Genomic DNA, 27,893 nt, shown 5'->3' with positions numbered 1-27,893 from the left:
GAGAAAAGGCGTTTCCAGCAGTTCAGAAGGCCGGAGGAGAATCTGAAAGTATGTAAACATCCTCGCAAAGAGCGAACAGAATCCGGTGACGTGAGAAAGACTCTGCCGGCCAGTTCAAAGAGGTTCCGGGGAGTCGCCCCACGTACCAGGCAGCCAAACACTTCTCCATCATCTGTATATAAAACAGGTCCCCTCCCCATCCCCAAAATGTGACGCCTGGCCAAAAGAACGCCGCTTCAGTCATGGGGAGAACTCGACGCTCTGTGTAGCTCCCTCCCACGTACAGTTTGTGTCTGGTTTTGCTTAAAAAAAAAAAAAAAAAGATTAAGGGTTTTAGTGTTTTTGTGCAAAGGAAGAAGCGTAGACACAGCTTGGTCCTGTCGGAAGTTGGCACGCTGTTTGTCTTTAAAAAAAAAAATATGGATGCAAACTTGAAGAGGTACCGAGGAAGAGATGGTGTGTGGGAGGGGAGCCCAGCTTGGAGACACCCCCACCCACCCCAGGTGTTTGTTTTCAGGCCGTGTGTTAGAAAAACATTATGACACTTTGTAAAAAAAAAAAACACATGTAGGAGAAGGTCTCTGGGAGGAGGAGGAGGAAATCTGGCCAACCATCAGCTACAGAACCAGTATTGTCCGTGGGGTTCCAAGTGCCGGAGTCCGCCGACTAGACGAGGTGATGTCCCTGTGGAGAGAAGGCAGGAGGGTGAGCACAGCTGGGATATTCCAGACGAGGCGCCCCCCTGGAGTTCCCCATATACAGGTCCGTCTTAACAGCATGATGGGCCTTGCCTACACAACCACTCACAGGAATACAAATGTAAATTATCGATAAAATAAACTTATATTTATTGGTACCCGCCAACAGAATCAGTGTTTTGACATTTAAAAAACACACACACATGCTGTACAGCGAAGATTAATCGATACAAACATTTGGACAGTCTAACATGAGCCTTGAACTTGAAAAATAAAAATGAGTGTTAAATCCTGGTCTGTGCGTAGATTAGGGTGGGGGCCCCGGGCAACTGCCCAGCATGCCCATGCGTTAAGATGGCACTGCCCATATAGCCACGCCTCCTTCCCCCTCAACCTCCAATCATTGGGCTCCTGGCTTTTCTGTCGTTTCCGCCCTCCCACCGCCTGCTCAGATACTTGAAATGCCGTCTCCTCAGGCGAAGATCCAAATGGGAACAGGGTTCAGCTGTTCCCGTCTGGATGGAGGTATTTCTTTACTTTTGCATTTTTACTTTTGTTCCACCCACTTGGGCTTTGGGGTCACCCACCACTGGAATGGGAGGAACTCCCCAAAAGCTGCTCTGAAAGTGAATTCCACCCTTGGGGGACAGAGGTGTCCTACCCCTGTGCGCCAAACTATGGTTCAGCACAGCCTTCCCAACCGGGAGCCTGCCAGGTATTTTGGACTTCAGCCCCAGCCAGGAATGCTGGGAGTTGTAGTCCAGAATGGGTCGCAGCCTTCCTCAACCTGGAGCGCTCCAGATGTGTTGGACTGCAACTCCCAGAATGCCCCAGCCAGCAGCTGGCTGGGGCATTCTGGGAGTTGCAGTCCAACACATCTGGAGCGCCCCAGGTTGAGGAAGGCTGGGTTAGGGGGACAGGAATGAGCCTGGCCTCCTTCCAGACTTGCACACTCCGCTTCCTCCTGAGCAGAGGAGGGTTTTGGAAAGTGAACACTTCCGCAGTCCTCCTCGGGGCTGTGCAGGAGAAGGAGGGGGCAGGTGTGCAAGGCAGGCAAATGAAGGCACACCTGGATCTGCAACTTCAAGTTGCACCGCTGTAAGTAAGACGGCCGATTTGCTGCTCATGGCCTGTACTGATCACTGACGCTGCCCCCGCAACACTCTCAAGTCTTGCTCCTGGGCCTTCGCTTCAGAGAATTCACCAAACAGAGGCTCAAAAGTTATGCGGGCGCCGTTGAGGGCTAGAAACTTCACTCTCTCGTTTTAATGAGCGAAAAGGAACAACCCTCACAACGTACCTCATTTAATTAGAATCCCTGCAGACCGACCCTCATCTTCGTTTATGTTCCTCAGGTTTCTCTCCGCTTCCTCCGAGGGCCTGCAGTAGGTAAGAAGGGAAGCCAAGTCAAGCAGCCCCCTAACCCAGCTTTCTGTTTCCAAGCAGCGCTCAGCCAAAACGTCCCACAGAAGCTCCAGCAGGGCACGAAAGAGCTGCCCAGGCCTGCATTGGCCTCCGACATTCGGCAAGCAGAGACGTACAACTCCTCAACACAGTGCCTCCATGTCCGTATCGATCAACGCTGATCAATTGATCGCCTATACCTTTGCCTTTAAAAAAAAAGCCTAAATACTTTAGATTTTAGTTTAGATTTACTGCTTATTCATCGACTCCAGTCTGCATTCGGTGCTTACAAATCACGAGCAGCCGGTGTGCTGAGTTTGTCTGGAATCTGTGCGTCCACGCTTTTGTAATTTGGGAAGCCACCTTGCGAGCGCAGCGTGCCCTGGAAGGCGGCTTTAAAAATGGAACGAGTAAGTGACTCGATCCAATAGCGAGGGGAAAGGACTTACGCCAAGTAGTCTTTTACTTCCTCGGCAGTGATGTCTCCAGTGGTATCCAGAGGGGTGTCAATGCTGTTGTTGGGCGAGTCGACAGGCGTTGGGGAGAAGGAGGCCTGGTGGTCATCCGGGGAGCCTGGCGGTGGAGCAGCAAATGGTAGAGAACTTAGCGGTCAGCATCACGACTTCAGACTAGACAGGTGCTGAGCACCCTTGAATGTTTTAGATCAGTGGTTCCCAAAGTGGGCGGTACCACCCCCTTGGGGGCGGTGGGATTGCATAAGGGGGCGTTAAGAGGCAAGGGGGCAGCAAGGGGGCGCTCGAAGTGGTCTTTTCCGAGAAGCACCTCTCCAGAAGGTCTTAAAACCCAGGGACATTTTTATGGGAGAAGGTAGTTTGGTCCCAAGCCATATAAGGGAAGAATCCACACATGTATTAACACCATTTAAGAAGAGTCCTTTCAACGGTGAATTGAAATGTTTCAAAAGCACCAAAATGCTAATGAAGAGACATACCCTGCTTGGTGTGCCCCGCCACGCCGGCTGCAAAACAGAGGCGTTCGCTCTCTTTTGACTCCCTTGGCAAGCCTGCGGTGGGTGCTTCAGATTTTGAATAAATATTCAACTAATTGTTACTGTTTTGAATTGTATTGTTATTATCTTCCTTAGTGGGTCGTTGAAAACTGCTATTGTGAATAATGATTTTTATAGTGTAGGGTAGGGGGGCACTGGGCATGAGTTTGTGGAACCAAGGGGGCGGTTCCCTGAAAAAGTTTGGGAACCACTGCTTTAGATTTTTGCTGCACCCATTTACAAAAGGGACAACGTGGTACAAGCAAACAAGGAATTTGTTCCCAAATATCCCAACGTTAGTTAAAAAAACAAAAGCAGAAATGCACCAAGTGGGTGTTTTGTTTTATTTTTTAAAATCAAAGCATCCCTATCAACGTTTAAAAGAGCGGTAATATAGGCACCATTCAAGAATGGAATTATATATTGCATAATTTATTCCTTTTCCTTTTTTTAGAATGTTGAAATATTTGAAATTGAAGCTTTTCAAGTATGCAGTTGCACTTGCAAATTTTTTTGTTTTTGTGTCTTGTTGAAACTTATAATAAAAAAAATGGTATATATAAAAAATGGAAGCCTCCCTAGATAAACAGAACTTTTAAAAGAGAAATGTGCAATTTATATCTGAGCTGGAGAAACTGCCAGGCTACAGAGCATTTAGAACAACTCAGCGAGGGTAAAAATGGCTTTGAAACCAAGCAGTAACGTTTTCCTGGTTACGGGGTTGGGCCACGCTTCCGCCAAAACGTCACACACAGATTTCTCGGCTGTCATGCAGATTAGAAACGTCTGCTGCCTTACGGTCGTTGCTTGTGAGGGAACGGCTGCCCTCCGAGCCTTGCAGGACGTGCGTTCCGTTCGCCTGGTTGAGTTTTGGCGTTGCTGTGAAGCTGTTCCTGAAAGAACAAGGAAGCGCTACTTAACGTCCCACAAAGAGTGCTGAACGTCAGCCCAATTAAGGACTAGAAACGTGACTCGTTTTTAAAGATCACGATTCTCAGAAGCTGAAGTCTGTGTTCCTACGGGATTCTGCCCTGCATGCACAGCGCCAAGCATTCGGCAGAGTCCCTTTTGTACAAAATAATGTCCCCCTACTCCAAAGGATTTTCATAGAATCATAGAATAGCAGAGTTGGAGGGGGCCTCTAAGGCCATCGAGTCCAACCCCCTGCTCAATGCAGGAATCCACCCGAAAGCATCCCTGACAGAGGGTTGTCCAGCTGCCTCTTGAAGGCCTCCAGAGTGGGAGAGCCCATAGTTAACGTAGTATTGGTACCCAACAGCGCAGTCATTATCTGCAAAGTCACAGCTCACGCTGCAGGGTTGCACTTACCCGAGACAGGTGGCGTCAGGGACACGACTCGTGTCCAGTACGCCCAACGGCTCCGTGATATTTCTGGTGCTCAGGGAAAATCGCTCAAACTCTGACGGAGAGATCAGGTAGAAGCCTGGCAAAAGAAAGGAGAAGGGAGGCATAGAGCATCTTTCCAAAGCCAGGAGGCGGACAGTCTCTGCTCTCTAAGGAATCACAGAATCAGACGTATGAAATATTCGTTTCAGCTTGGTTTTGAGGAGAATTTTCCCAGTTTACACTCCTAGAACTGAACCCGGACCCAAAAGCAACAGTATTTCCAATTTTGCAACACAATTCGCGGAACAAAAAAAAATATGTATATTTCAAAAATGCGCACGAAAAGATTAATACTTTCAAAATGCTTTTCCTCCCTTAATCAAAAAGGGGGGGGAATTGATATTGAATTGAATTGTTGTAAACCGTCCAGAGAGCTTCAGCTATTGGGCAGTATAGAAATAATAATAATTATTATTAATAATAACTTCTCCCAGGCATTTAACAGCATTTAACAACATGAGCTGAGTTTGTTTTTAATGGACCCCAGAATAGCTGTTTTTATAAGGATACTGTTGTTTTTTATGCTTTTTATGTTTTTAAACTTTTTACATTTGTTTTTAATGTTTACTCTTTTTAACTTTTGTAAACTACCCAGACTGCTTTGGCTATGGGGCGGTATATAAATGCAACAAATAAATAATATAGCACCGAAACAGCACATACCCTTGGGGCAACGGACAATCATTTAAGAACAACAGCAATACAACAACCACAACAATACATGAAAACATTAAAATATGAAGGTGTTAGAACAAAAATATTAAACAGCCAAGGCAACGGAATAAAAATGAAATGCCTGCTGGAAAAGAAAGGGCCTTCTAAACATACACAGAGGGCGGCATCTCTGGAAAGAGCATTTTGCAGACTACAAAGAAGGCCCTTTCCCTGGGATCCAAAGAGGATCTTAGCAATCTGGGAAGCACAGACTTGTCCTTCTTCTAAACGGAAGTGTCCCAGACGCCTTCAGCTCACCTTGAAAGGAAGGAGCTCCAAGCCGCGGGGCCATTTCGGCCGCCCCTTCCCAGAGAAACCTGTGCCCCCCTCCCCGGCTCCTGTCAGGCTCACCTTGCCCGTGTTTGGTGAAAACGCAAGAGGCGATGCCGCTGATGTCCTCCTTCCGGATGCAGTCGTAGTGCACCTGCGGCCGCAGACCTGGGACCGTGAAGACGTGGATGTCCCCCAGGTTGGTGAGGCAGGCCAGGCCGTTCTCCACGTAGTCCTCGCACGCCGCGCTGGCAAAGGTCACCAGTCCCACCTTGCGCACCCGGCAGCCTTCGTGGGCCGTCAGCTTGAACTTGGTTTTGGCACTCACTTTGGGCAGCGTGAACACCTGCAGCGGGGTGAGGGGAGCGAGCGCGTGAGAGGAGGCAGGGCCCAGGGCGCGTGCTGGACTTCAGCCTCATCGCCTCTGCCTTGGGAGCGGCCCAATGCACAGGACGTTCAGAGTTCTTTGAAATTCCTAGCTTGCCCCTTCCTTCGGAGAGCTCGAGGCAGAGCAGACGGTCTCCCTGCGGGACGTGATGTTTTGCCTCAAAACTGCGCACTGCGCATAAGCGCAGCATCGCCAAGATGGCGTTGAAGTGTTTGCACACAGATTATTTCAGCGCAGAAGAGGATTTTGGAGTGAGGACCAGCAAGCGCTTCAGCAAAAATCCTTGTTCATCTTTTACAATACTCGCTGCCTGCTCATTTCCCCATCAGCAACTTTTTTTTTTTTTAAAAAAAAAGCACAGCAGCATTTTTGGGCTAGGAATCCTGATCAAAGCCAATGCTGAATCGGGTTCAGGAATGTGCAGTGGCATCAGAATTTCATGAAGCCAGTTTGGAGAGAGGGCAATGTGTCTTGCCTTCACTCTGAATGAGCAAACACCATTTGGCCTCTGCTCTCGGCCCACTCGCCCACAAAAACATTCACAGGAGGGTCAATTTCTATGAGTTACCACAATACACGGAAGCTGAAACTGAAATGCCCGGAGCCTCCAAAGAGAAATAGTTACACAAAGGCAGGCGACGGCTTTCTCACACTCTTTCCCCTCTACAATGTAATTATGTCTTCCCTGGATTCCTGCCCCCCTTAGCCAAGGTTACCTTGAACTGTTCTTCTGAGGCTATGAGTACCGAATGGCTGCCCTGCATGTCAGGGGCTTTGGCCAGGTCCCGGGAGACTTCGTACGGCTCCGGCAGCGGGTTCCCCCGGCCGTCTAGGACGGCGATCGACACCACCGGTGCTCTGTGCATGAGCTGGATCTCCTTGCCCAGGACCGCCTCTACGGAGCGCTCCGAAAACTTCTCCTGCGAAGGGACCTCCAGGGCGTAGGCAAACACCGAGCCGGAGTTCGTGCCGGCCCACATGGTGGGCCCGTGATGCGCAGCTACGGAAGAGCAGAGGGCGAGGCATGAGATAAGGAGGTACAGATTTCGCTTAATCTGCTCCATCTGCGGTTTGCGGACTGCTGGACTCCTTTCCTTCCATTGCCTCTTCATTGATGGAACTGGATTTTGTGTGTTAGAACTTCAGTCCTGTTTGCAAATGAGGACCTAGTGCTAATGTGTTTAATGCACGCTAACTGGTGCGTATTAGCGCTGATGCAAGTTAGCGCAAATCCCCTCTAAAAGTTATAAAACTGTCTGCATGTCTCGGGAAAAGCCGTCCTGCTACAGAATCAGAACTCATCTAAACCCCCTGCAGGTTTCTCCAACTTCCCCAGCGTGAGACTGGGGGGCGGGGGCACCCCAAGACACAAAGGGCCGATGCTTCCAAAAGCCATGCGGGCAGACGAGGTGCCTCCCGGAAGGCCAGGTGGGCCCTGCCCCTCGCTAGCCATGGGCGGAGAAACTCACCAGCGGCAGGCTTGATCCTGCGCTTATTATTTACAACTTAATGTGCTGACACCCACAGTGCGTTACGTACCCTATACGTTTCAAATAAAGATGCTGAAAATGATTTAAAACCAAACAGAAACGAACTGAGTCTTCTGCACGCGCTCCGCCAGGCCCTCCTTCTCCCAGGAAATGGCGGCAGACCCTGCTTTTAAGCACTTCTATGCCCGAAGTTTGCAAACACTGCAGGAGTTAAACCGGACTAAAGAGGCATCACCACTGTCGTCGCAGTCGGATGGGAATTACCGCAAAAAAGACGCTGGAGCGAGTGGCTTCATGGTGAACCTCAGCAGCGACCTTATTGGGAGGGGATCCTTCTGTCTCCCTTCCCCAAGTCCAAAAGGCCAGAATCCTTTTATTTTCAGACGCCTCTCTCCACACACACACACACACACACACACACCAGCCCCGTGTTCTCCCCACTCCCCGCCCTTACCGTCTCGGAGGAAAGTGTCAGCGAAGTAGAGGCAGCGCACGACCCCTGACAGGGAGTCATCTGCTGACCGGGGCTCAATTCGCCGCTGGACGGGGGTCATTTCGAGGTCGTGGGGGCCAGGCTGTTCAGCCAGCTGGGCATTTGCCTCCTGCACCTGAGGGTGGGGAGAAGGGAGCAGGGTTCCAGTCAAGATGCGGAATATCCATATATTTATCCACTTGCAAGTTGCGTCTATATAACACTCGTTCAAAAGTTGATCGTGTTTTTAGGGCCTCGATCCATTGCATTATGGGAGGTGTGGATTGGTCCTTCCAATGTGATAACAGAAGTCTTTTGGCTGTCATAAGGGCCCTGAAGATCCATCTGCGCTGACCATGTTTTAACTTCCAAGAAGCCGGTAGGTCATGTAGGAGGAGATGAATTTGGTCTGCTTTTCTTGAATCCTTTGTATAACTCTCTCCCCATTTTTTTTAAAAAACGGTTCATACGATGGTAATGATGATAAATCTATATACACAACATATGTTTCCCCCGTTTTCACGATATTTTTTCTGTTTTGTTTGTTGATATTTGTAAGGGAAAGTTGGTAGACTATGCCGAGTAGGGGCGCATGGGTGATGTAGTGTGGGAAGGGGGGGTCTTTTTAATTAGCTTTTATGATTTCATAAAATGTCAGGGACACCAAAGGGAGGATGACGCCTGGCCGGAGGAGAAAAGATACGCCAGTCCCGGACGATAGGTCAAAACAGCCTTGCCCGATTAGGCAACTCCGAGGAGGTGCAGACTTAGCCCGAAGAGAGTATAAAAAGGGGTTGCCTTAATCACGTGGTGGGCGGCTGGTGAGTGGAATGTGTGACGGAGAGAGAAGCGATCTACTCCGGTGTAAGTTAGACACGTTAAGTTTTATTGTTTTTAGCCTGTTACCAGGTTCTTATGTTATGCATGCTTTTATTATTTATTTATTTGTTTATTTATTTATTACATTTCTATACTGCCCAATAGTCGGAGCTCTCTGGGCGGTTTTATGATATTTTATTAAGCTATCCCCACGTATCACCTACCCATAGCCGAAATAAAAGGTCTTAAACCTCACTTCGGTGAGCTTGTGAGTGTATTTGTCCAGGGTCCGTGCTACAGCCAGCGGAAGCCAGCTAGGATGCTGCCCATGCTTCTTTACAATATTCACGATAAAAAGGCAGGGGGAAAGATGCGTGCTGGCTGGGGCTCATGGGAGCTGTAGTCCTACCCCAGGCCGAGTTCCCTTCTGCCGGAGGCTGAAGCGCCTTCCTTCGACAAGCGAGGCCTCCCAGAAGCATCACTAGAATTCGCCCGGCTTGCAAATGTGCCCCGTTCACCCGTCGCTCCCGGACCCTCTCCTGCTCCCACCTCCTAACGCTGTCAGGATGCCCACCCCACCCCGGGTCTCGAACCCGCGATCCGGCCAGCCCCTCCCTGCTCCGCTCACCTTGCTCGAGGGGCTACTGATGTTGACCCTCTTCTTGCCCGACACCCGGCTCTTGCGGATCCTGCGGAAGGACTGGCGGAGGGACTTCTTGAGGGACTTCACGCGGGAGAGGGGACCCTCCATGGCCAGGGAGTCGTTGGGATGCAACGTGCACCTGGAAAACACGCCGCAATTTCCGTCCAGGAGGGAAAGAGGGTGAAGGGGGGGGATGGATGGAGAGCGCGAATTGGGGCAGAGGACAGGGGCAAATTGTAACTGAAGAGGGACGACCGATTTAGGGCGGGGGAGGCCCATTCACTGAAGAATTTTATTTTATTTGAGGAGGTCGGAGTATTAAATTGGCCAGCTTTGCCGCCTGTGAAATTCAAGTAATTATCTCTAAATCTGCATATATGTACATAGATATAAACTAGCCTAGGGTGACCATATGAAAAGGAGGACAGGGCTCCTGTATCTTTAACAGGAATGTAGAAAAGGGAATTTCAGCAGGTGTCAATTGAAGAGGGTGAAATTCCTTCTTCATCACAACAGTTAAAACTACACTAGCTATAGTAGAGTGGCCAAAAGAGGGCAGGGCTTCTGCAGCTTTAACTGTGTTGATGAAGAGAGAATTTCACCCTCTTCAATTGACACCTGCTGAAATTCCCTTTTCTACATTACTGTCAAAGCTACAGGAGCCCTGTCCTCCTTTCATAGGGTCGCCCTAAACTAGCCTATGCAGAAAGGTTTGGGGGCCCAGGCCCAAATCCTACAGGGCTTGGCCCCCAATATTTGCAGAGCCTAGCAACGCCCCCGGATCGCCCCTCCGTTTCTGCAGCGGGCGGCTGCGACGGCAGGAAGCGCTCGAGGATGGACGCAGGCGAGACCTTGGTGCCCCCTCCCCTCACCTGGCCAGCACAGGGTTCCTCCTGTAGTAATCGTAGAGGCCGAAGCCGTGGCTGGTGCCAAAGGCCACCAGGTTCCACTCCGAGTGCAGCGTGACGGCCGTGACGGCGGCGGGGGGCATGCACTGCACCAGGACGCTGGGCTGGAAGCCGGGGGCGAAGGGGAGGGCGCCGTTCTTGGGGGCCAGCCGGTCGTGGCCCTTCCAGGTGAAGCCCTCGCGGTCCTGGAGGAGGTCCAGCATGGCTACGTTGAGCGTGTGCTCCGACCGCTCGTCGGCGAGCTCCATCACCAGCACCTGCCGCGGAGGGAGAAGGAAACCCCGGGCCTCAGGGCGGAGACCAAGCAAGGCCTTCTCCGCTGGGGGCCGTGGGCCAGAAACGCCTCCGAGGGGCATCTCCACTCGTGCAGGACTTGCTTTCCTCAGCGTCCCCCCTCCCTTCGCCGATTCTGCCCTTCCTCCTTCCGTCGCCACTCTGCACGGAGCTCCAGGGCCCCCTACTTCTTCTGCCCCTTGAAGAACCCCATCCTCTCTCCTTCGCTGCGGCAGCCGCCCAGTGCCTTCGCCTGCAAGAACCCTGCACCAGGGGTGTTGAAGGTCTTCCAGCCCGTGGGCTGAATTCCGTTTTGGAGAAGTTCAGGAGGGAGCGTATTCCAGTGGTGGGCGGGGCCAGTAACAAAAAGGGCGCAGACAACACGCCCCACCGCCAAAAAAAACCACCAGCAAAATTGAGCTTAACACTCCTACTGCCGGTATCTGAGCCAGGTCCGGGGGCCAATTGCCTCTCCTGGATCCTTTCACCTTGACCACCCTCCACAGGGCACGGGGCACTCTCCCAAAAATTCAGGGGGAGGTCAGCAGTTAAAATACCGCACCGGTATAAACAGAACCTTAGGAGTTGTAATAGAAGCAGGACAGACAGCGGAGAAACGCAGTTAAAAGCTTGGTTACAGCTGGGATAGTTGGATGGAGGCGGCCCATCCCAAGGAACCTTGGTAAAAGGCGGATTACCAGGGGGAGCAGGGACTCAAACAGAGGCATGGGCTGCCGTTACCTGCCCGGCTGTGCCGGCCACCACCATCTTAGCCGTGTATTTGCACAGAGCGATCTTCTGGATTCCCAGTCTGGGGTCGTCGCTGTATGGATCAAAGCAGCCAACCTGAATTAAAGAGAGAGAGAGAGAGAGAGAGAGAGAGAGAGAGAGAGAGAGAGAGAGAGAGAGATCCACCCAATTAAGGGGGCAGCAAAAAGAATCAGGAGGACATAAAATCAGATTCACACGATCCTCCTTCCAAAATATGAGAACTTCAGGTCGGGGTTGCATTGCGGAGCAGGGCAGGCCACCATCTTTCCCTCCACCGGTTTCAGGCTACGTGGGATTATGTCTTCGTAAGCCAACTCTTGGGCGACCCCCTACTCCCCCCCCACTCTGCCCCACACCGTGAGCAACTTAAGAAGCAAATGTACCACTACAGAGGCCGAAAGAAAAACAAAAAAGGCTCTAATTCCATTGCTTCAAATGAACAGGTGATGATCAGTACAGGTCCAACAACTACCCAAGTGTTGCCAACTATTTGTTTGTTTAAAAGGTAGATAAACGGATGTATTTTTCACCATTTAATTCTCAATGCATTGGACAGCAGGATTTGGGGAGGCCCCGCCCCGTACGTAAAAGGGAGGATTACTGGGATCGTATTTCGAGAGCAGCCGTGCCAACCTGGGAGTGTCCTCACTACCCTCAACGCAGAATCAAGCCTGCTCCAGGGTCAAAAAGTCCTTCTGAAAGATTGGAGCAGGAGCCTAATGAGGCTAACCCCACGATCTCCCCACCGCCACCCAAGCCGGCGGACGGACAGACAAAGGTTTGCGCAGGTGCTTTAAAAACTGCACGAACTGCCTCCAAGCAGCAGGGACAGCTAAACGACGCTGAACTTCATTTTCTGCTCAACGTCGTCAATGACTCGCTTTCTCCACATGGGGGAGCCGTTCCACAAACAAACAAACAAACAAATAAACAACAGAGACCCTCCATCCATCCCTGCCTCAAAGGGTTAGAATATCGCTTTCACTTTTTAAACGAAGGCCTCTTCAAACTAACGCGTGCTAAATCTCTTGGACTGCAATTCCCATCACAATACGGAATGAAAGACTCCTGACAATCCCCGGAACGTAGACGGGAGGGGTTTAACGAAACCCGTACATCCTAACCCTGACATGAGGTGGGATTTGAACCGGGGCTCCGAACTCACTTCTCTTGAGTTCCATGCCTCCCTTTTGCCCATGTTACGGACCCCTGCCATCCGCTTCCCCTTGCGGGCAGAAATGCAAGAGGTATGCCTGTCGCCCTGGCCGGCAGGAAAGCTCCACCTGTTGAACCACGCAAAGGCACAGAGCTCCCGTGGGGGGGGGGGAGAGACTTGCCTCTTCTCCTTTGCAACCCTAGAGTCTCCTCCGCCCCCCACAACCTCCCCACCTGCACCCCCACCCACTCCCCGTTCACTCCCAGCGCCAGGAAGCGGAGACGGACGGGTACCTTCCGGAAAGGCGGCCATTCCTCTTCGCACGACTGACTCAAGCTGTCGTTGTGTTCGCAGTCCGTCTGGAAAATCCCGGCCGTGCCCACCTTGTACAGTGGCCTGAGCGACACACCCGACGCGTCCCAGAACCGCACCGTGCCGTCTTCGTGGCTGCGGAGAGGGAAGTCGTGCAGGGTAAGCGGAACAGCGGCCACCGTGACCACAGCCCTGACTGTTACGAAGGGGAGGCGTTGCTGTACCTGGGTCCTTGGCCAGCGCCCGCTCCCCCAGCTCCAAAATCAGCATTCCTCACTGCCCACCGTTCCACTTTACACATAACCACTCGCCCTGCTTGGGGCTGTTATAGAACCTACCTCTGTAGTTTAATTTTTTAGGGTGCAGCCCTGTGCCCCCTTAAACAGCAAAAAAGCCCTCCAACGCTGGGACCTGCCGGACTTCTTTTTCCTATCCAGACATGCATTGCATTGCGCCTTTACTGTTTTGAATGTTCTTGCTTTTTTACTATTTTCAGGTTTTACTATTTTGTATTCATTTACTTAATTTAAAATCCTTCTTGGCCGCCTTCCAGGGCCAGAAGCTCTCGCAAAAGGCAGCGTACGAGAATAAAACGACACCGAAACCTTTTAAACGGTCGGGACACCGTCTTGATAGCTTTTTAGCAAATGAGCAGGTGATAGAAGTGGGTCATAATTCCTACACTGAATAAGCTTTCCAGCTCAGCTTCAAATGGGCAAACTTAGAAACTTAGAAAGGAGGCGTGCTCCACACGCTGCCATCATACAAGACACACACCCAGTTGTTGCTGTATAGATTATATTTGTGTGTGTGTGTAAGAACATCAAAAGAGCCATATTGGATGAGACCAAGGATCCATGTAGTCCAGCATTCTGTCTGTCTGTCTGTCTGTCTGTGTGTGTGTGTTTGTGTGTAAGCTACCATGTACAAGAGAGAGGTTTTACATCCATGTTGTTCTCTTCCTTCACAGGAGCAGAGCACACATTTGCATTTGCCTCCTGGATCCAGCCTGTACGCCAGCACTGCGCCCACGCGCAACCTGGCAAGTGAGGCCCTTGTGCATGGGTAACTTGGCAGGATAACTGTAATTCTCCCCAAATTACTCTTGCTGCAGAATCTGGGACTGTCACAGTGAATCACTCAAAAGGGCTCGTTCGCAGGTAGTACGAAACTGAACTGGGCGCCCTGCAACGAGGAGAAGCTATTCTCTCGCACACCCATTTCCCCAGTCTTCAGACCCTTCACTTCCTTCTCCTCGACAGCAAAACCTGAAAAGCCCATTTCATTATTATTTCCACACGCTTTAAGAATTTGAGAGCGTAGTCGCCGCCAATGTTACCGGGTTGCCGCAGGGGGATGGAGTGTGGGGGGCATCTGGTTGTAATTGGTTTTGGCAACTGTTTCTCAGAAGGGTTTTCACCTTCTCACATTATGAGCAGAAATACGGTAGTTGGGAACGAGAAGAGAGAAAGAGGACCCCCCCCCCATCATGCAGGATAGGTCACCCCACCCACACCCACCCACCTACCTCAAACTTTTTTCCTTCTCTTTTAAAGCTAAAAGTCCTGGTCTATAAAATTCAGTGTTCACATTGCCCGTTTCAAGTCTAAAAAGCGCTTGTCTTATATTCTCAGTAATCCTTACAAATAGCCCTATACCGTAGGCCAGTATTAATAACCCCCATATGGCAGAAGAGGAGGCCTAGGAAACAGCGGCTTAGGAACCTAAGAAGAGCCATCCTGGGTCAGGCCAAAGGCCTACCTGGAAGTGATATAAAAGCCATCATAAGCAGCAGCCATGGGCTGCATTCACACGTCCCGTAAGCCAGAATTCTGGCTTTGTTGTAAAGAAGCCAACATGAACAGGAGCAGCTAAACAAACTGTGGATCGTCCACCTGTGGTTTGTTTATCGTGACGTGCAAACTGAGAACTCTGGATCGTCTGGGGAGAGACAAATCAGAGACGTCAGCCAAGAACAAACCATGATTTCTGACTCCGGCTCGTCTGATACATGAACCACGGACGGGAATCTCCGTGATTGGCTTAGCTGTTCCCGCTTGCCGGAGGACCCAAATGGGAGACCTCCAACTTCATGGACGAGTGCCCTGGCTTGTTCATAATGAACCGTGCCGTGCAACACGGCCATCGATAGCCTTATTCCTAAATGAATTGTTCTAATTATTTCCTTTCATTCATTTCATGTATGACATTTCTATAAGCCGGAGCTCTCTGGGCGGTTTACAAAGACTAAAATCCATTAAAAACACATACAGAAAGAAAGGCATTTACGTCAAACCACAGACAACCTACTGTATATCTAAAAGCAATTTGTTAAACCATCAGCCAAGAGGATCGAGAACTAATTTAAACTCATTATATGCTGTCAAATGCCTGAGAGAAGAGGGCAGTTTTAAGATGATGCCAAAAAGATAACTATGTTGGAGCCAGGCACACCTCGTCAGGGGGATCATTCCATAACTGGACAGGGATAACCTGGCTTCAGTTGTCCGTGCTCTGGTAACCTCCAAGTTAGATTACTGCAATGCGCTCTACGTAGGGCTGCCTTTGAAAACGGTTCGGAAGCTGCAGCTCGTGCAAAATGCAGCGGCCAGATTGATTTCGGGAACCAGAAGGTTCGACCATATAACACCTGCTCTGGTCCGCTTGCACTGGCTGCCTGTATGTTTCCGAGCCCAATTCAAGGTGCTGGTTTTGACCTATAAAGCCTTACACGGCTTGGGACCACAATACCTGACGGAATGCCTCTCCCGACGTGAATATACCCGGTCACCACGTTCAACATCTAAGGTCCTCCTCCGGGTGCCTACTCCGAGAGAGGCTCGGAGTGTGGCAACGAGGGATAGGGCCTTTTCGGTGGTGGCCCCCAGACTGTGGAACGATCTCCCTGACGAGGCTCGCCTGGCACCAACGCTGCTATCTTTCCGGCGCCAGGTTAAGACTTTCCTCTTTGCCCGGGCATACGGCGGCACATCTTAAACACCCACATGTTTAGTTTTTTAATGGTTTTTAATGCTTTATGTGTGTATGTTCTGTGTTTTAGAATTTTAAATTTTGTATACTTGTTTTTATTTTTGTGAACCGCCCAGAGAGCTTCGGATATTGGGCGGTATAAAAATGTAGTAAATAAATAAATAAATAAATAAATAAATTTATCTCAATTTTAGAATTTCTGTAAACCGCCCAGAGAGCTCTGGCTATGGTGGTGGTATATAAGTGTAATAAATAAATAAATAAATAAATGGGGTGGGGGGCCGCCCACGAGAAGGCCCTCTCTCGTTGCCGCCCTCTGAGCTTCCCTCGGAGGAGGGCCTCAGATGTTGAGCATAGGGTACGGGATTGGTTCATGCCGGGAGAGGCGCACGATCAGGCACTGTGGTCCCCTCTAAAAGCCACCCAAATTGGTGGCCGTTGCTATAACTTGTGGCAATCTGTGTGAAGAAGTTCTACCTTTATCCATCCTGAATCTCCCACCAATCAGCTTTGGTGGGGTGACCCCAGTGGGTTCTAGCCTTATGAGAGAGAGAAGGAACGTCTTCCACACCAGGCAACATGTTATAAACCTTGGTCATACCCCTGGCCCGCCCACCCCCGGGCTCTCTTTTTGTAAGCTAAAAGGCCACGAGATAGTTCCTGGCTGACGTGAGACATGCACGGGGCATTTCCTTCCCGGACGGACCTCCAAGGGCCGGCTACGAGCCAAGATCCGGCCGGCTGTTCCAACCTCCCCATTCGGGCCTGAACATCTGCCGGCCGGCCTGGCCAGCAAACCCTGGCTCAGCTTTGCAAGGGGGCTGGGCGGAGGTTGGAACCCAGAATGTGCTTGGCTCAGGCGTTGCCAAGTGCAAAGGAAGACAATAAAAAGAGAGAGAGAGAAAAGAAAGGGAGGAGGAGGAGAGGGAAGAGGGGGGAAAGGAAGAAAGAAGACAACACCAAGCCGCTCTTGTGCTCTTGCCAAGAAGTCAAACTAATTTGGGGGGAGGGGGGGAATTTGTCAGACCACCCAAGGAGGAGGGTCTCGATCCACCCCTCTTGGAACACAAGAAGAGCCCTGCTGGCTCAAGGCGATATTAATGGGAGCTTGCAAACAAGGCATGAAAGCAACCGTTCTTATTCACCATTTTTGGTCTCAAGCGTCTGGGGGTCGAAAGGTACGCTGCCTTTGACCCTGGAGGTTCCACCTGGCTGTCACGGATCAGTATCACGTCCTCCGTGAAGGTGCCTACGCCCATTCGAAAGCAATCTAAGCTAGCGGCTGTCACCCCATCTTATGGCAGTGAGTTCCAGAAATTAACATTGCGTTGCAGAAAGGTAATGATGTCTGCCCTGAATCTGCTGCCAACCGATGTCATGGAGAGAGGATTATATGGGGCAGAGAGAGAGAGAGAAGAAGGAAGAAGAGGAAGAAGAAGAGGAAGAAGAAAGAAGAAGAAGGAGGAGGAGGAGGAGGAAGAAGAAGAAGAGGAAGAGGAGGAGGAAGAGGAGGAGGAGGGGGGGTTCTCTCTATCTAGGGCCTCCCATGCTACCCCGACTTTGATCAGACCATTGCTTGCATCTCCCTGCAGTTGTCGCCTCTCAACTAAAAGCACTTCTATAAACGGCACGAAGTTGGCCTTCTGCAGCCAGAGGTCTCTGGCCACCCCTCCCCTCACGCCCGACCTTGGGCCATGCTGGCTGCTGCTGACAGAGGGAGGAAGGCTGCTTCCACCGGCCCTCACGGGGAAGGTGCTCCAAACCCTTGGCGAGTTTTCGGCACCTTCCCGAGCTGCCTGCTGCTCCGCTGCACCACAAGCTCTAGCGGCACCCTGGGGATATATATTATTTGTTTTCTTGTTCCACTTCTAGACCGACCAACCGACCCTGGGCTGAAACCCTCGGCCCGTTCTCCCGTCCAACCAGCATTAGAAGGACAGGATGGAGACGGACTGATAACTCACCCAGTCAGCAGAAGCCCCCTCTGCGTCGGCTCCTGGGCGAGGTTTCGCCCTCCGTTGATGGGCCAGTTCTGTTAAGACACACACAAGCACCCGCATGGATCAGGACACTGACCCATATCCATACAGGGCAAGACCGAAGAGAAATCCTTTGGTGCCAAAAGAACGGGCTGACCAGAATAGGAGTGCAGAACGCAGCACCAAGGGCAGCACTCAGCGGTCTGAAAATCTCCACTTTTTGTTTAAATGCAACACTCAAGTTTCTAGTCCCTTAGGGCTGCAAAGGTGCATTTCAGAAGGTGGGGGGTTAATTACTGCTGACGTTGCTGGAGTGGCTGAATAAGGACTCGGGGAGAAGGGGTGGGTGGCTCAGGTGCCCTCCATAGTTCCTTGCTTCTTCCCAGGACTAGCAACACCGGAACGAAGACACCCCAAACGGCAACAGAGCTGTGCAACGTTCAACAGCCAGTAGGTTGTACAGTGGTCTAGGAATTCAAGTGTCCTGGGCATGGAAGTTTAATGGTTTAGTGTGCATCATGCACACATGCTGGACCGAAGCAAATACGATGCAGTGGGGGCTGAAGGCACCTTGGAGAGCCCCCCTATAGAGTTCTGCCTGAAAATCGGAACGGATTCAATGCCCCACCGACCTTAGAGCCACCAGCCTCCACTGCTGCCATCAGCCTCACTCCAAGAAGACGAAGTGGGCGAGACGGAATCATCAGCAACACTCCAGCCCCAACTCACCACTGAGGAGAGCCGAGGGCTCTGCTGCTCTCCCGCGCTGATGATCCTCTCCCAGAGCTTGAGGGGGATGTTGGAGATGTGGTAGGAGCAGGTGATGGCGGAGGAATGGAGTGGGGCCAGGTAGGGGGCAGGAATGGTGGGCCAGCCCGGCGTCTGCAGATCAATCGCCACCAGCTCTTCTTCCACCAGAACCACCAAGGCAGCGGGATTGTCGAATTCTGGAAGAGGCAGAAGGAAGGAAGAGCGCGGCTGCTCAGTCAGGGACGGGCCTAGAAGCTCCTCCACCCGAAGGCCGGATTCAATTTGGGGTGAGCTCTCGGGGGGTGGGGCCAGAGGAAAAAGCAGGGTGGGTCAAAAGTATTGCGTCCAGTTCTGGGCTCCATGTTTCAAGAAGGATGCAGACAAGCTGGAGCGTGTTCAGAGGAGGGCAACCAGGATGATCAGGGGTCTGGAAATAAAGCCCTATGAAGAGAGACTGAAAGAACTGGGCATGTTTACCCTGGAGACGAGAAGATGGAGGGGAGACATGATAGCACTCTTCAAATACTTAAAAGGTTGTCACACAGAGGAGGGCCAGGATCTCTTCTCGATCCTCCCAGAGTGCAGGACACGGAATAACGGGCTCAAGTGACAGGAAGCCAGATTCCGGCTGGACATCAGGAAAAACTTCCTGACTGTTAGAGCAGTGCGACAATGGAATCAGTTACCTAGGGAGGTTGTGGGCTCCCCCACCCTAGAGGCCTTCAAGAGGCAGCTGGACAACCATCTGTCAGGGATGCTTTAGGGTGGATTCCTGCATTGAGCAGGGGGTTGGACTCGATGGCCTTAGAGGCCCCTTCCAACTCTACTATTCTATGATTCTATGAAAAATACCAGAACACAAGCCTATCTTAGCTGATAGCTCTGACTGCCAGCAACTCAGCCTTAGGACAGGCATTTCGACTTTTGGGGAAACGTTCACATGCCAGGAAACTACCCAATGATTGGTGGGCAGGTGGAAAGGGGCGTGGCATGGGGAAAGTGGAACGGCCATCTGGGGAATAGAACCTCAGAAGGCATCTTCACCCCTGTGCTAAATGTTTCAGTACAGAGGTGACCCCGCAGGAAGAAATAACCACGCAGGTGGGGAAATCACGGTGCTCTCGGGTTTAAAATAGCAAAGTGCATACCCTCCTCTACCTCTGTGTTGTACACGGTGAAGAAGTCGATCACGCGCGACGTGAAGTCCAGGGTTATCAAGGTCTGCCCTTGGAGGACCGTGACGCAGTGCCTGTCCCCGTAACTGGCCCGGGGCATCCCGCCACTGAAGATGATGTAGTGTCCCCTACAAGGAGGGCGGAGCAACGTCCAGTGATCAGGTAACGCCAGCAGGATCCCTTGTTCTGTACCCGCTGCACAATACTTGCCCGTTGAGTAAGCTACAAGCGGGAGAAAGCTATTCTCTGTGTGAAAACATTGATTTATTTCCAGACGGATGGGTACCATCCTGGCCTATTTGCTTTTACTGTAATTTTTTTCCGTATGCTGTCTGAATCTATTGTCCACTGCTCCAAGAACTCTCACAGCGGAGCCGGTTTATAAATTCTGTAACAAATGAATAAATGCGTTTCGTTTGACGTATACCCCGCCTTTCTGCCAAAAAAGGGCACTCAGGGGAGCCAACTAGAGCGAAATACAGAATAAAAACAAAACCTTAATAATAATAAAAAACGGATCCATTCAAACACAATTAAAAACAGAACAAGAGGAGGAACGCACAGCAAAAACCAATTCAAATTCCCTTCGGCAACAAACTAGCTTACGTGCCGAAGTCCTGCCTGAATAAAAACGTCTTTGCCAGTCAGGATCCATACTTTGCATGATGTCAGTTTTCAAAGCGCAGGGTAAAAAACATAGTCACGGTCAAAGCTAGAAACAGCACATACCCCAATTCAGACGTCTGCCACATGATCTTGTTGATCGCTTTGCACGGGAAAGGACCTACCATGAAAAAGGGAGGCGTTGGAATTAAGTGATTCCGTTGCATCTGAGGAAGCAAAGACGGATGTGTGTATATTCCTGCCTGCCCACCACCTCCCCTAATAGTAGATATTCATCTTATTTGGTTCCAGGCCAAACACACTTCTAAGAAGAGCTCTGGATCACCAAAGAACGTTGAAAACCCCACATTCAGTTTGAGCGATTGTTAAGTTGCTAGTCCTTAATGAGTAAAAACCTTTCATTGCCAGGCAAGGATCTTTTCAATCTCTCTTTTGAAAAGCTTTGAAAAATAATTATCTGCTGCTTGCTTCATTTTTAATGCTTAATGCTACTTTTAAAATTGATGGTGCTATATAAATAAATAAATAATAATAATAATAATAATAATAATAATAATAATAATAATAATAATAAATAAATCTTTCCCCGTGTTTCAGCTGCTTAGATATTTGTCTCTTGTTTTTAAATTATTTAAAATTCTATCTGCTTTAAAACTTTATATATATTTGAATGTGTTTTTAATCATTGGTTTTTATTGTATTTGTTTTTATTACGTACATCACCCTGAGAGCTTTGGCTTTGCAGCAACACAGAAATGGAACAAATGAGCGAATAAATAAAGCGGATTTCTTTTGGGATCAAGAGAAATCTGCACTGGGACCAGCTGTACGGACACAGAGCCCAAGCGGAGCCCCGAAGAAGCCCCTGCCCTTTTGATCTCACCGTAAGGGATTGTGGAGGTGGCCGGCTGCAGAGTCTTGGGGAAGCCGCTCTCCACCGGCCACACCGCATAGCCTCCGTCGCTGTGGGAGCTGACGATCGTCCGGCCACTTCGCTCCCAGCCGAGGCTCTCCAGCTGCTGCAACAACAACAAAAAACAACCGTGAAGCCAAAAGCATTTGGGATAGGCCCAAAGAAGGGGCAGGGCTGGGGGAGTGTCCTAAGGCATCTCAATAGAGCATTGCCTTGTGGCCAACGGTGAAGGTTCAAGGCCTACAGAGGCATAATCATACGGTCAAGCCCAGAGGCCTGGGGGTTTTCTGTCCGGAGGGGGTATCCGTGAGAGGAGCAGTTTCATTTCTCCGGATCGAACGGGGAGTCCCTGCATATGATGTGCCCCACTGAGCCCTGCCCACCTTCCCAAAGTGGATCCAACGGCTCTTGTTTCAAGGGTCTGTGCAGCACCTCATTCCAAGGCAGACCCATCTAATCAAACATCGTCTCACTCTGACCAGGATCTTCTAAAACCCAGCCTTCCCCAACCTGCAGGTTTCCAGACCATAATCCCCATCTTCCCCAGCTAGTGTGGGGAGGCTACCATCTCACCCAGGTCACACACACACAATTGAGAAGGCCAGGGATGGCGTTTCGTATGGGCTCCAAGCCCAACCGGCCAAGCCCTTACCTGGTTGCCTAGGAAGAGGTGGTTGACTTCCCTCGAGCATTTGTCCCACAGAACCATCAGGCCTCTGCTGTAACCGATGAGTATTTGGGAAGGGTCCCGAGGGTGTTCCTGGAGAGATTCCACGGGGCCAAGAGCCTTCCCACACCGGTAGTCTTCTGGGACACTGGGAGGGCAAGAAGAGACGCCGTGAACTTTGGGTTTTGCCTTCAGCTTCGGAGAATTAGAAACGCAATGCCCCCAACTTACAGCTCCGTACACACATCGGTTTGCTTTGCCAACATGTTGCCTTCCAAATGTGTTGGACTACAACTCCCATAATTCCGGGAGTTGTAGTCCAAAGGGCTTGGTTCAGGCTGCCATAAAGGCTTTTGTGGCAGGTCCCATAGCCCAAGTTCACGAAGAGGAACCGTGAAGAACGCCCTCGTGTGCAGAAATTTGCGGAAATCTGTGACTGCAATTTGCGCTGATTTTAATGCAGTGGTAATTTGCGCAAATTTTAAAAGCCTGAAAACCCACCAATTGGCCCAACTCGCTGCAGATTGAGTCAGGCCAGCTTGCGGGAGGGCAAGCCAAAGTCCGGGGGGTGGGGGTGGGGGCAGCTGATGAAAGTTCAGCAAGCACCACCCACTAGACGCCGTCCTCCGACATCCCTACAACTGTTCATCCATCCCTTTCTTTGCAAGGTCCAGGATGTCTGCCGATTGCTCCCCCGCCACCTGGAGGAGGCCACGCTTCCCCGCGTCCTCATGCCTGATCGCCCAACCTCCAAACACACGGTCACCGCAGCTCACCTCTGCAGGACCTCATCTTGGTAGAGGGTCCTATCCTCCAGCAGCGTCAAGCCCGGGAGTTCAAGGAAGTAGACGCCGCCCCCTTCCGTGCCGAGGCAAGCCGTGGCGCAGGTGGGCTGCAGCAGGATCACCGTCACCCGGGTAATGCTGGGCGGAGAGCTGCAGGGACGAGGAGAGCCACGCGGCAATTGAGATTCACGCCGCCGGATCGTGGCGCCGCTGGGTTTTCAGAACTTCCTGGGGATGTTCATAAGGAGGAGCCCCCATGCACTGCAAGGGATCCCTGAGACACGTCCCAGGGTGAAAGCTCCGTCCATGGGGGGGACACTGGCCGGGCGCATCGCGCTTCATCAAGAACCGAGGGCACCCCCCCATCTCCCCAACAGTTTCCTGCAGCCACAACTGCGGGGGGGGGGGAGAGGGATGGCAGTAGCCCAGCTACGCTTTGGGCAGCCCGGTCTTCCATAACTGAGCCCAGGACACTTGCTGAAAACTGCTGCAGCCGATCACACACCCCAGCTGGTTAATTGCGCACCCGGCCCAGCCGAAGCAGCCAAGAAGACAGTTTGCACAGCTACAGCATGCGCCCCCCCTCTCCCCTCTCCCCGCCTTCCCCCAGCAACCCAGCCAGATCCAAAATGAACAGATTGTGTTTCTCCGGAGGGTGCAGGTGGGCCAGCAGCGGCGCAGGTGCGAGAGACAGGTTCCATCACACGTGCCCATCAGTGCAAAGAGCTGCTAGCCCAGGGTGGGGAAGGACCTCAGCCCCAATGACCAAATCTGGGGTGGGGGGGTCTCCAGAGGGCCACGCCCACCTCCCCGGACCACCAAGCGTTCGCTGCTTTCCCGGCTTTTGCGCATGTTTCTAGAAGACCGAAATGTCTCACCTACTGACAGCAAGAGCTTGAAGCTCAATTCGGCTGGTGTTTTATGTCTCCCCCCACCCCCAAAGAGCATCTTCAAAATGGAATTCAGGCCCCGGGGTGAAAGAGGATCAACGCCCCTTTTGAGGAATAAAAGCTGGGTTGCGCTCGTCGACTTCCCAGCGGGGAGGAACTTTGACCCACGGCCTCCCCAGCTCCTGCCTTCGCGCCCCCAGCCAGCAGCTCTGAAATCTACCGCCTCGGTGCTAAACCCCGCCTGCTGTGCTGCCCCCAACCTGTGCGCCCCCCACCCCACCCTGCACTGCGTGCGGAAGAAGAGCGCTCACGAAGCAAGGCGGCAGGCGCGGTTGGGCGAAGAAGGGGAGGAAGGACACAGAGCTGTCAACGAAGCTGACAAGGACACCCCAGCGTGCTCCCTGATCCCAGAGCGCCCGCAAGACAAGCACCAGAGAGAGAGAAAGGAGGCAGGCAGCAATGAGTACTTAGCGTTGTCGAACCCTGGACGTCCGGGGAGGATGAAACTGCGCGTCTCTTCCAGGTGAGAGCAGCCGTCTTTCTGGTAGATCTCCCACAGGTGCAGGGTGTTGTCATCTAGAAGCGACAGCAGCCGGCCCTGAAAAGCAAGGTTCGTTGGATTCCCTTTTCGGTTTGTTTCGCCCAGGAGGGAGACAGTTCCGAGTAACAGCTGGATTTTATGTTTTCAAAGATGGGGGGAATCAGCCGTTGCTTGCTGCTTTCTTGTCCCCAGTGGTCATACGGGCAACTCCAGACAAAACCAGAAACCATCACATCACCTGGTAGAGCCCAATCTGAAAGTCTTCAAGCTCTCCTCTCGCATTTCATCTTAAGACTCTGCCCACGCAGACAATCGAGACTTCAACATCAAGTCAAACTCCCCCCCCCTTCCCCTCACTCCTGCTATACCCCTCTCCCACCCAACCAAACTGCTGTTTTTAACATCTTGCCTGATGAAGAGCTCTGGAGATCTCAAAAGCTTGCACAGTTTTTTGCATTGGCCTGATAAAAGTATTACATGAATATACTTGCTTTTTGCGTCTCCCTAAGGTTTTCTCAAGCTCCTCAACAGACCTCACCCATCCCGATATGCCTCAATTCCCACCCCAAGGACGTTGCAGAGAGAGATAGACGGACAGACAGAATAGGTGAGGCTGTCACAGGTTCACAACAGGTTTCTGCAACTGCTGCCCTCAACCTACAGCAACTGGTACTCAGAAGTAGATCGCTTCTGAATGCTAAGAGTCATTGATAGACTTCGCCCCCAACTCCATGGATTGGTCTAGCCTCCTTGGAAAGCCGCCTGAGTCAGTGGCTATCGCTGCCACATCCTATAATAGGGAATTCAATTTTGGAGAAGCTGTGGGGGCGGCACATCCCAGGAGTGGGCGGAGCCGAAAGCAAAATGGGAGGAGTCAAAGGCCAAAAAAGGAGTCAAAGGCCAAAAAATGCCACCGCATTTTTTACACACACACAGAAGACAGACTCAGCTACCTTCTCATCTTGAGGTGGAGGAAGAACGAATCCGGAACAGGAGAATGGGGGCTTGCATTGCTAAAAAAGGTTCCCACCCCCCAACACAAACACTTATCTGAGCTGTGTGTTGTGTCGCATTGCCATGGGGGGTGGGATGCAGGACTGGGTGCAAAGTTTAGCTTCCCTAAACCCAACTACGCGTTTAAAAATAAGACACGAACAAACCAAGTTTCTAGCCCTCATCGATCTACTTGAAAATGTGTCTGTATGTGTGTATGGGGCAGGCGTGGAGAACGTCTGTGAATCTGCCCCGTCCCGCCTCCACAAATTATAAAACCAAAATGATACTTCTGAAAGTGCAGGATTATGGAAAGGAATAAATCAGGAGGATTCGTGGAATTTAGCATAAGTTATAAAATACCAGGGGAAACCAAATGTCTATTGATGGTGGATCCGTTTGTGGGACTGCTGTGACCTCCCTCTGTGCCCTTAAACTGCTAGGAACACTCTCAAAGATTTCCCCCACCGTGTGTATGCGGTGGCATCTTCGCCAAGGGACGTCCCCGCAGATGGCCATCCAATTGGGCTACAGGATTCTGCCCAGCGCCACCGCAAAGGGACTAGCCGACTTCTGGTCACTGACAATTTTGCGATTTCTTCAACCGTCTGTTTATCAGTTTACCGACATTTCACCTACTTGGTTTTTCATTATTTGGCTTGGTCCTGAATTCCCGCCGGCCACCATGAGCACTGGTGTGTCCCGTCTTTGGTGGGAAGACGGGACACAAATTGAGCAAACCAAAAGCCCGAACAAGGTCGTGGTAGAGAGGGGGACCCACCACAAGCCAGGTTACAAAGCAAACGAAGAGGTTCTTTACCTGTCCAGGTAGGAAGTGCATCTGGGTGACCGTGGCGGTCTCCTTGTGTAGCCCTGTGAACTCCACGCCAGGAGCACCGTATCTGAGGAAGGCACAGAGTCAAGGAAGAGACGTGGAAGTCCAAAGGGGGAGAATCGCAGACCTTCGGTGAAGTTACATTACCTGCCTCAATGACAGCCCTACCGGAACGGGCCAGAACCTCATTTCCCCAGGCATCCCTTTCCCCACAGAAAGCGACCTGACACCCCAACGGGAAGTCCATAATAGATTTCTGCTCCAATTGCTGCCCGCCACCTACAGCAACTGGTACTCAAGAGATAGTTTGCGACTGAACATGGAGGTTCCACTAATAGTCAATGATAAACCTCTCCCCCTCCACCCATGAATTTGTCCAAGCCTTTTGAAAGCCCGCCCGAGTCAGTGGCTACCACCACCGCATCCCGTAGCAGTGAGTTCCACAGGTGAATATTGTGATGCGTGAAGACGTCCTTCCCTTATCCCGTGGCTGTTGATTCCCTTTCAGTCCGAGGGCCGAATTCCTTCAAGGAGGCGTACGAACAATTTAAGACAATCAACCCTTCAACACAATATTAAAACCCAAGAAGGTTAACAGCATCCAAAACAACTGCGTAATTTAAAAGGATAATATTATGTTTCCAAACTTTAAATCAAATTAATACATAAGCAAATAAAGGGTCACTAGTCCTGCCTGCTAAGGCTCACCTCCGTGGTGCGAAAAGCGCTGCCTGTTGGTTTTCCAAGCTGTGGTCAAGAGACACAGGGACACGCTGGCCTCATTTCTTCTGGTCAGTTGGCAACCCTTCTCGCGAAAGGGATTTTGCTCGATATTGTGCAGCGAGCGACCTTCGGCTTGCTTCCCTCAAGCACAAAAGCGTCTCCAGCCGATGCACAATAGCCGTGGCAATCAGAGGCCTAGAAAGTTGATCGCTGTCCACCATTTCAGGCCTGGCTGGGTTTTCTATCCCCCTCCCCTCCATCACACACAGAAGAACATTTGTCCGAATCCGACATAGAAGAGGGTCGCCCAGCAACCGGCCTCTTGTTCACCAGTTGCATGGGGAAACAGACTCCTCTAGATCTCTCCCTCTCTCTTACACACACACAGAAGGCAGACTCGGCTACCTTCTCATCTTGAGGTGGAGGAAGCACGAATCCAGAACAGGAGAATGGGGGCTTGCATTGCTAAGAAAGGTTCCCACCCCCCAACACAAACACTTATCTGAGCTGTGTGTTGTGTCGCATTGCCATGGGGGGTGGGATACAGTACTGGGTGCAAAGTTTAGCTTCCCTAAACCCAACTACGCATTTAAAAATAAGACACGCACAAACCAAGTTTCTAGTCCTCATCGATCTACTTGAAAATGTGTCTGTATGTGTGTATGGGGCAGGCGTGGAGAACGTCTGTGAATCTGCCCTGTCCCGCCTCCACAAATGATAAAACCAAAATGATAGGAAACACTTCTGAAAGTGCGGGACGGAATAAATCAGGAGGATTCCTGGAATTTAGCATAATTGATAGAAGAACAGCCTTTTCTTGGAAGAATTTGGGGGGGGTGTTGTTGTTTGGGGACTTGCGCTCCTGGCTTTGCCCTTGTTTCAAGCACGGTGCCGGCAAAGCCTCACTAGGGCTGATACCGTGGCTTTGCTTTCATTTCCAGACACAAACTATTGCTTTTGTTTTCCATGTCGGCGGTGACCTAGTTTTGAAGGAACGGGGCTAACTATCTGCTTTGCATGCGTAGGCATTCCAAAGCCACGATCCCTACCCAGAGAAGAACGGGCCGGCTGCATCTGCTCTGGTTTTTGAGAGACGTGTCGTGCAAACTATGAGCTGGAAGCCCCTTCCAGGAGGGGGAGGCACACGGCTTTGCTGAACCCATCCCAAATCGCACCCAGTGTAGACACGGCAAAAGCACCTATGCACACCTCAGGTGGATGAGAAGGGTAGGCTAACGGATCACACAGGGACAACGAGGGCCTCCTCTGAATCATAGAATCATAGAATAGCAG

The 27,893-nt window shown here is 51.1% G+C and overlaps 1 protein-coding gene across 2 annotated transcripts in view; it reads right to left on the bottom strand.

The window, feature by feature from the left end:
* Window positions 1–17: 17 nt before the first annotated feature.
* LLGL1 (LLGL scribble cell polarity complex component 1) overlaps window positions 18–27,893 on the bottom strand; it is a 56,245-nt gene continuing 28,369 nt past the window's right edge. Inside the window, exons 3-23 of one of the 2 annotated variants that reach the window (XM_063143237.1) lie at window positions 25,863–25,944; window positions 23,976–24,106; window positions 22,610–22,768; window positions 21,819–21,981; window positions 21,137–21,272; window positions 20,359–20,413; window positions 19,603–19,757; window positions 18,434–18,651; window positions 17,690–17,757; window positions 12,716–12,869; window positions 11,237–11,341; window positions 10,187–10,479; window positions 9,300–9,453; window positions 7,835–7,988; window positions 6,607–6,890; window positions 5,584–5,848; window positions 4,441–4,555; window positions 3,910–4,004; window positions 2,552–2,675; window positions 1,999–2,078; window positions 18–684 (exon numbers count right to left, since the gene is read on the bottom strand). In XM_063143237.1, coding sequence (XP_062999307.1) covers window positions 2,000–2,078; window positions 2,552–2,675; window positions 3,910–4,004; window positions 4,441–4,555; window positions 5,584–5,848; window positions 6,607–6,890; window positions 7,835–7,988; window positions 9,300–9,453; window positions 10,187–10,479; window positions 11,237–11,341; window positions 12,716–12,869; window positions 17,690–17,757; window positions 18,434–18,651; window positions 19,603–19,757; window positions 20,359–20,413; window positions 21,137–21,272; window positions 21,819–21,981; window positions 22,610–22,768; window positions 23,976–24,106; window positions 25,863–25,944 — 2,989 coding nt within the window. In that variant the 3' untranslated portion in view covers window positions 18–684; window position 1,999. The remainder of the gene's footprint in view (window positions 685–1,998; window positions 2,079–2,551; window positions 2,676–3,909; window positions 4,005–4,440; window positions 4,556–5,583; window positions 5,849–6,606; window positions 6,891–7,834; window positions 7,989–9,299; window positions 9,454–10,186; window positions 10,480–11,236; window positions 11,342–12,715; window positions 12,870–17,689; window positions 17,758–18,433; window positions 18,652–19,602; window positions 19,758–20,358; window positions 20,414–21,136; window positions 21,273–21,818; window positions 21,982–22,609; window positions 22,769–23,975; window positions 24,107–25,862; window positions 25,945–27,893) is intronic. The other variant, XM_063143236.1, reaches the window with a different exon arrangement.

Source organism: Elgaria multicarinata, chromosome 17 (genome assembly GCF_023053635.1).
Source record: "Elgaria multicarinata webbii isolate HBS135686 ecotype San Diego chromosome 17, rElgMul1.1.pri, whole genome shotgun sequence".
In the NCBI taxonomy this organism is placed as follows: Eukaryota; Metazoa; Chordata; class Lepidosauria; order Squamata; family Anguidae; genus Elgaria; species Elgaria multicarinata.
Note: the sequence above shows the minus strand (reverse complement) of the source record. Positions and strands in the feature narration are given on the sequence as shown.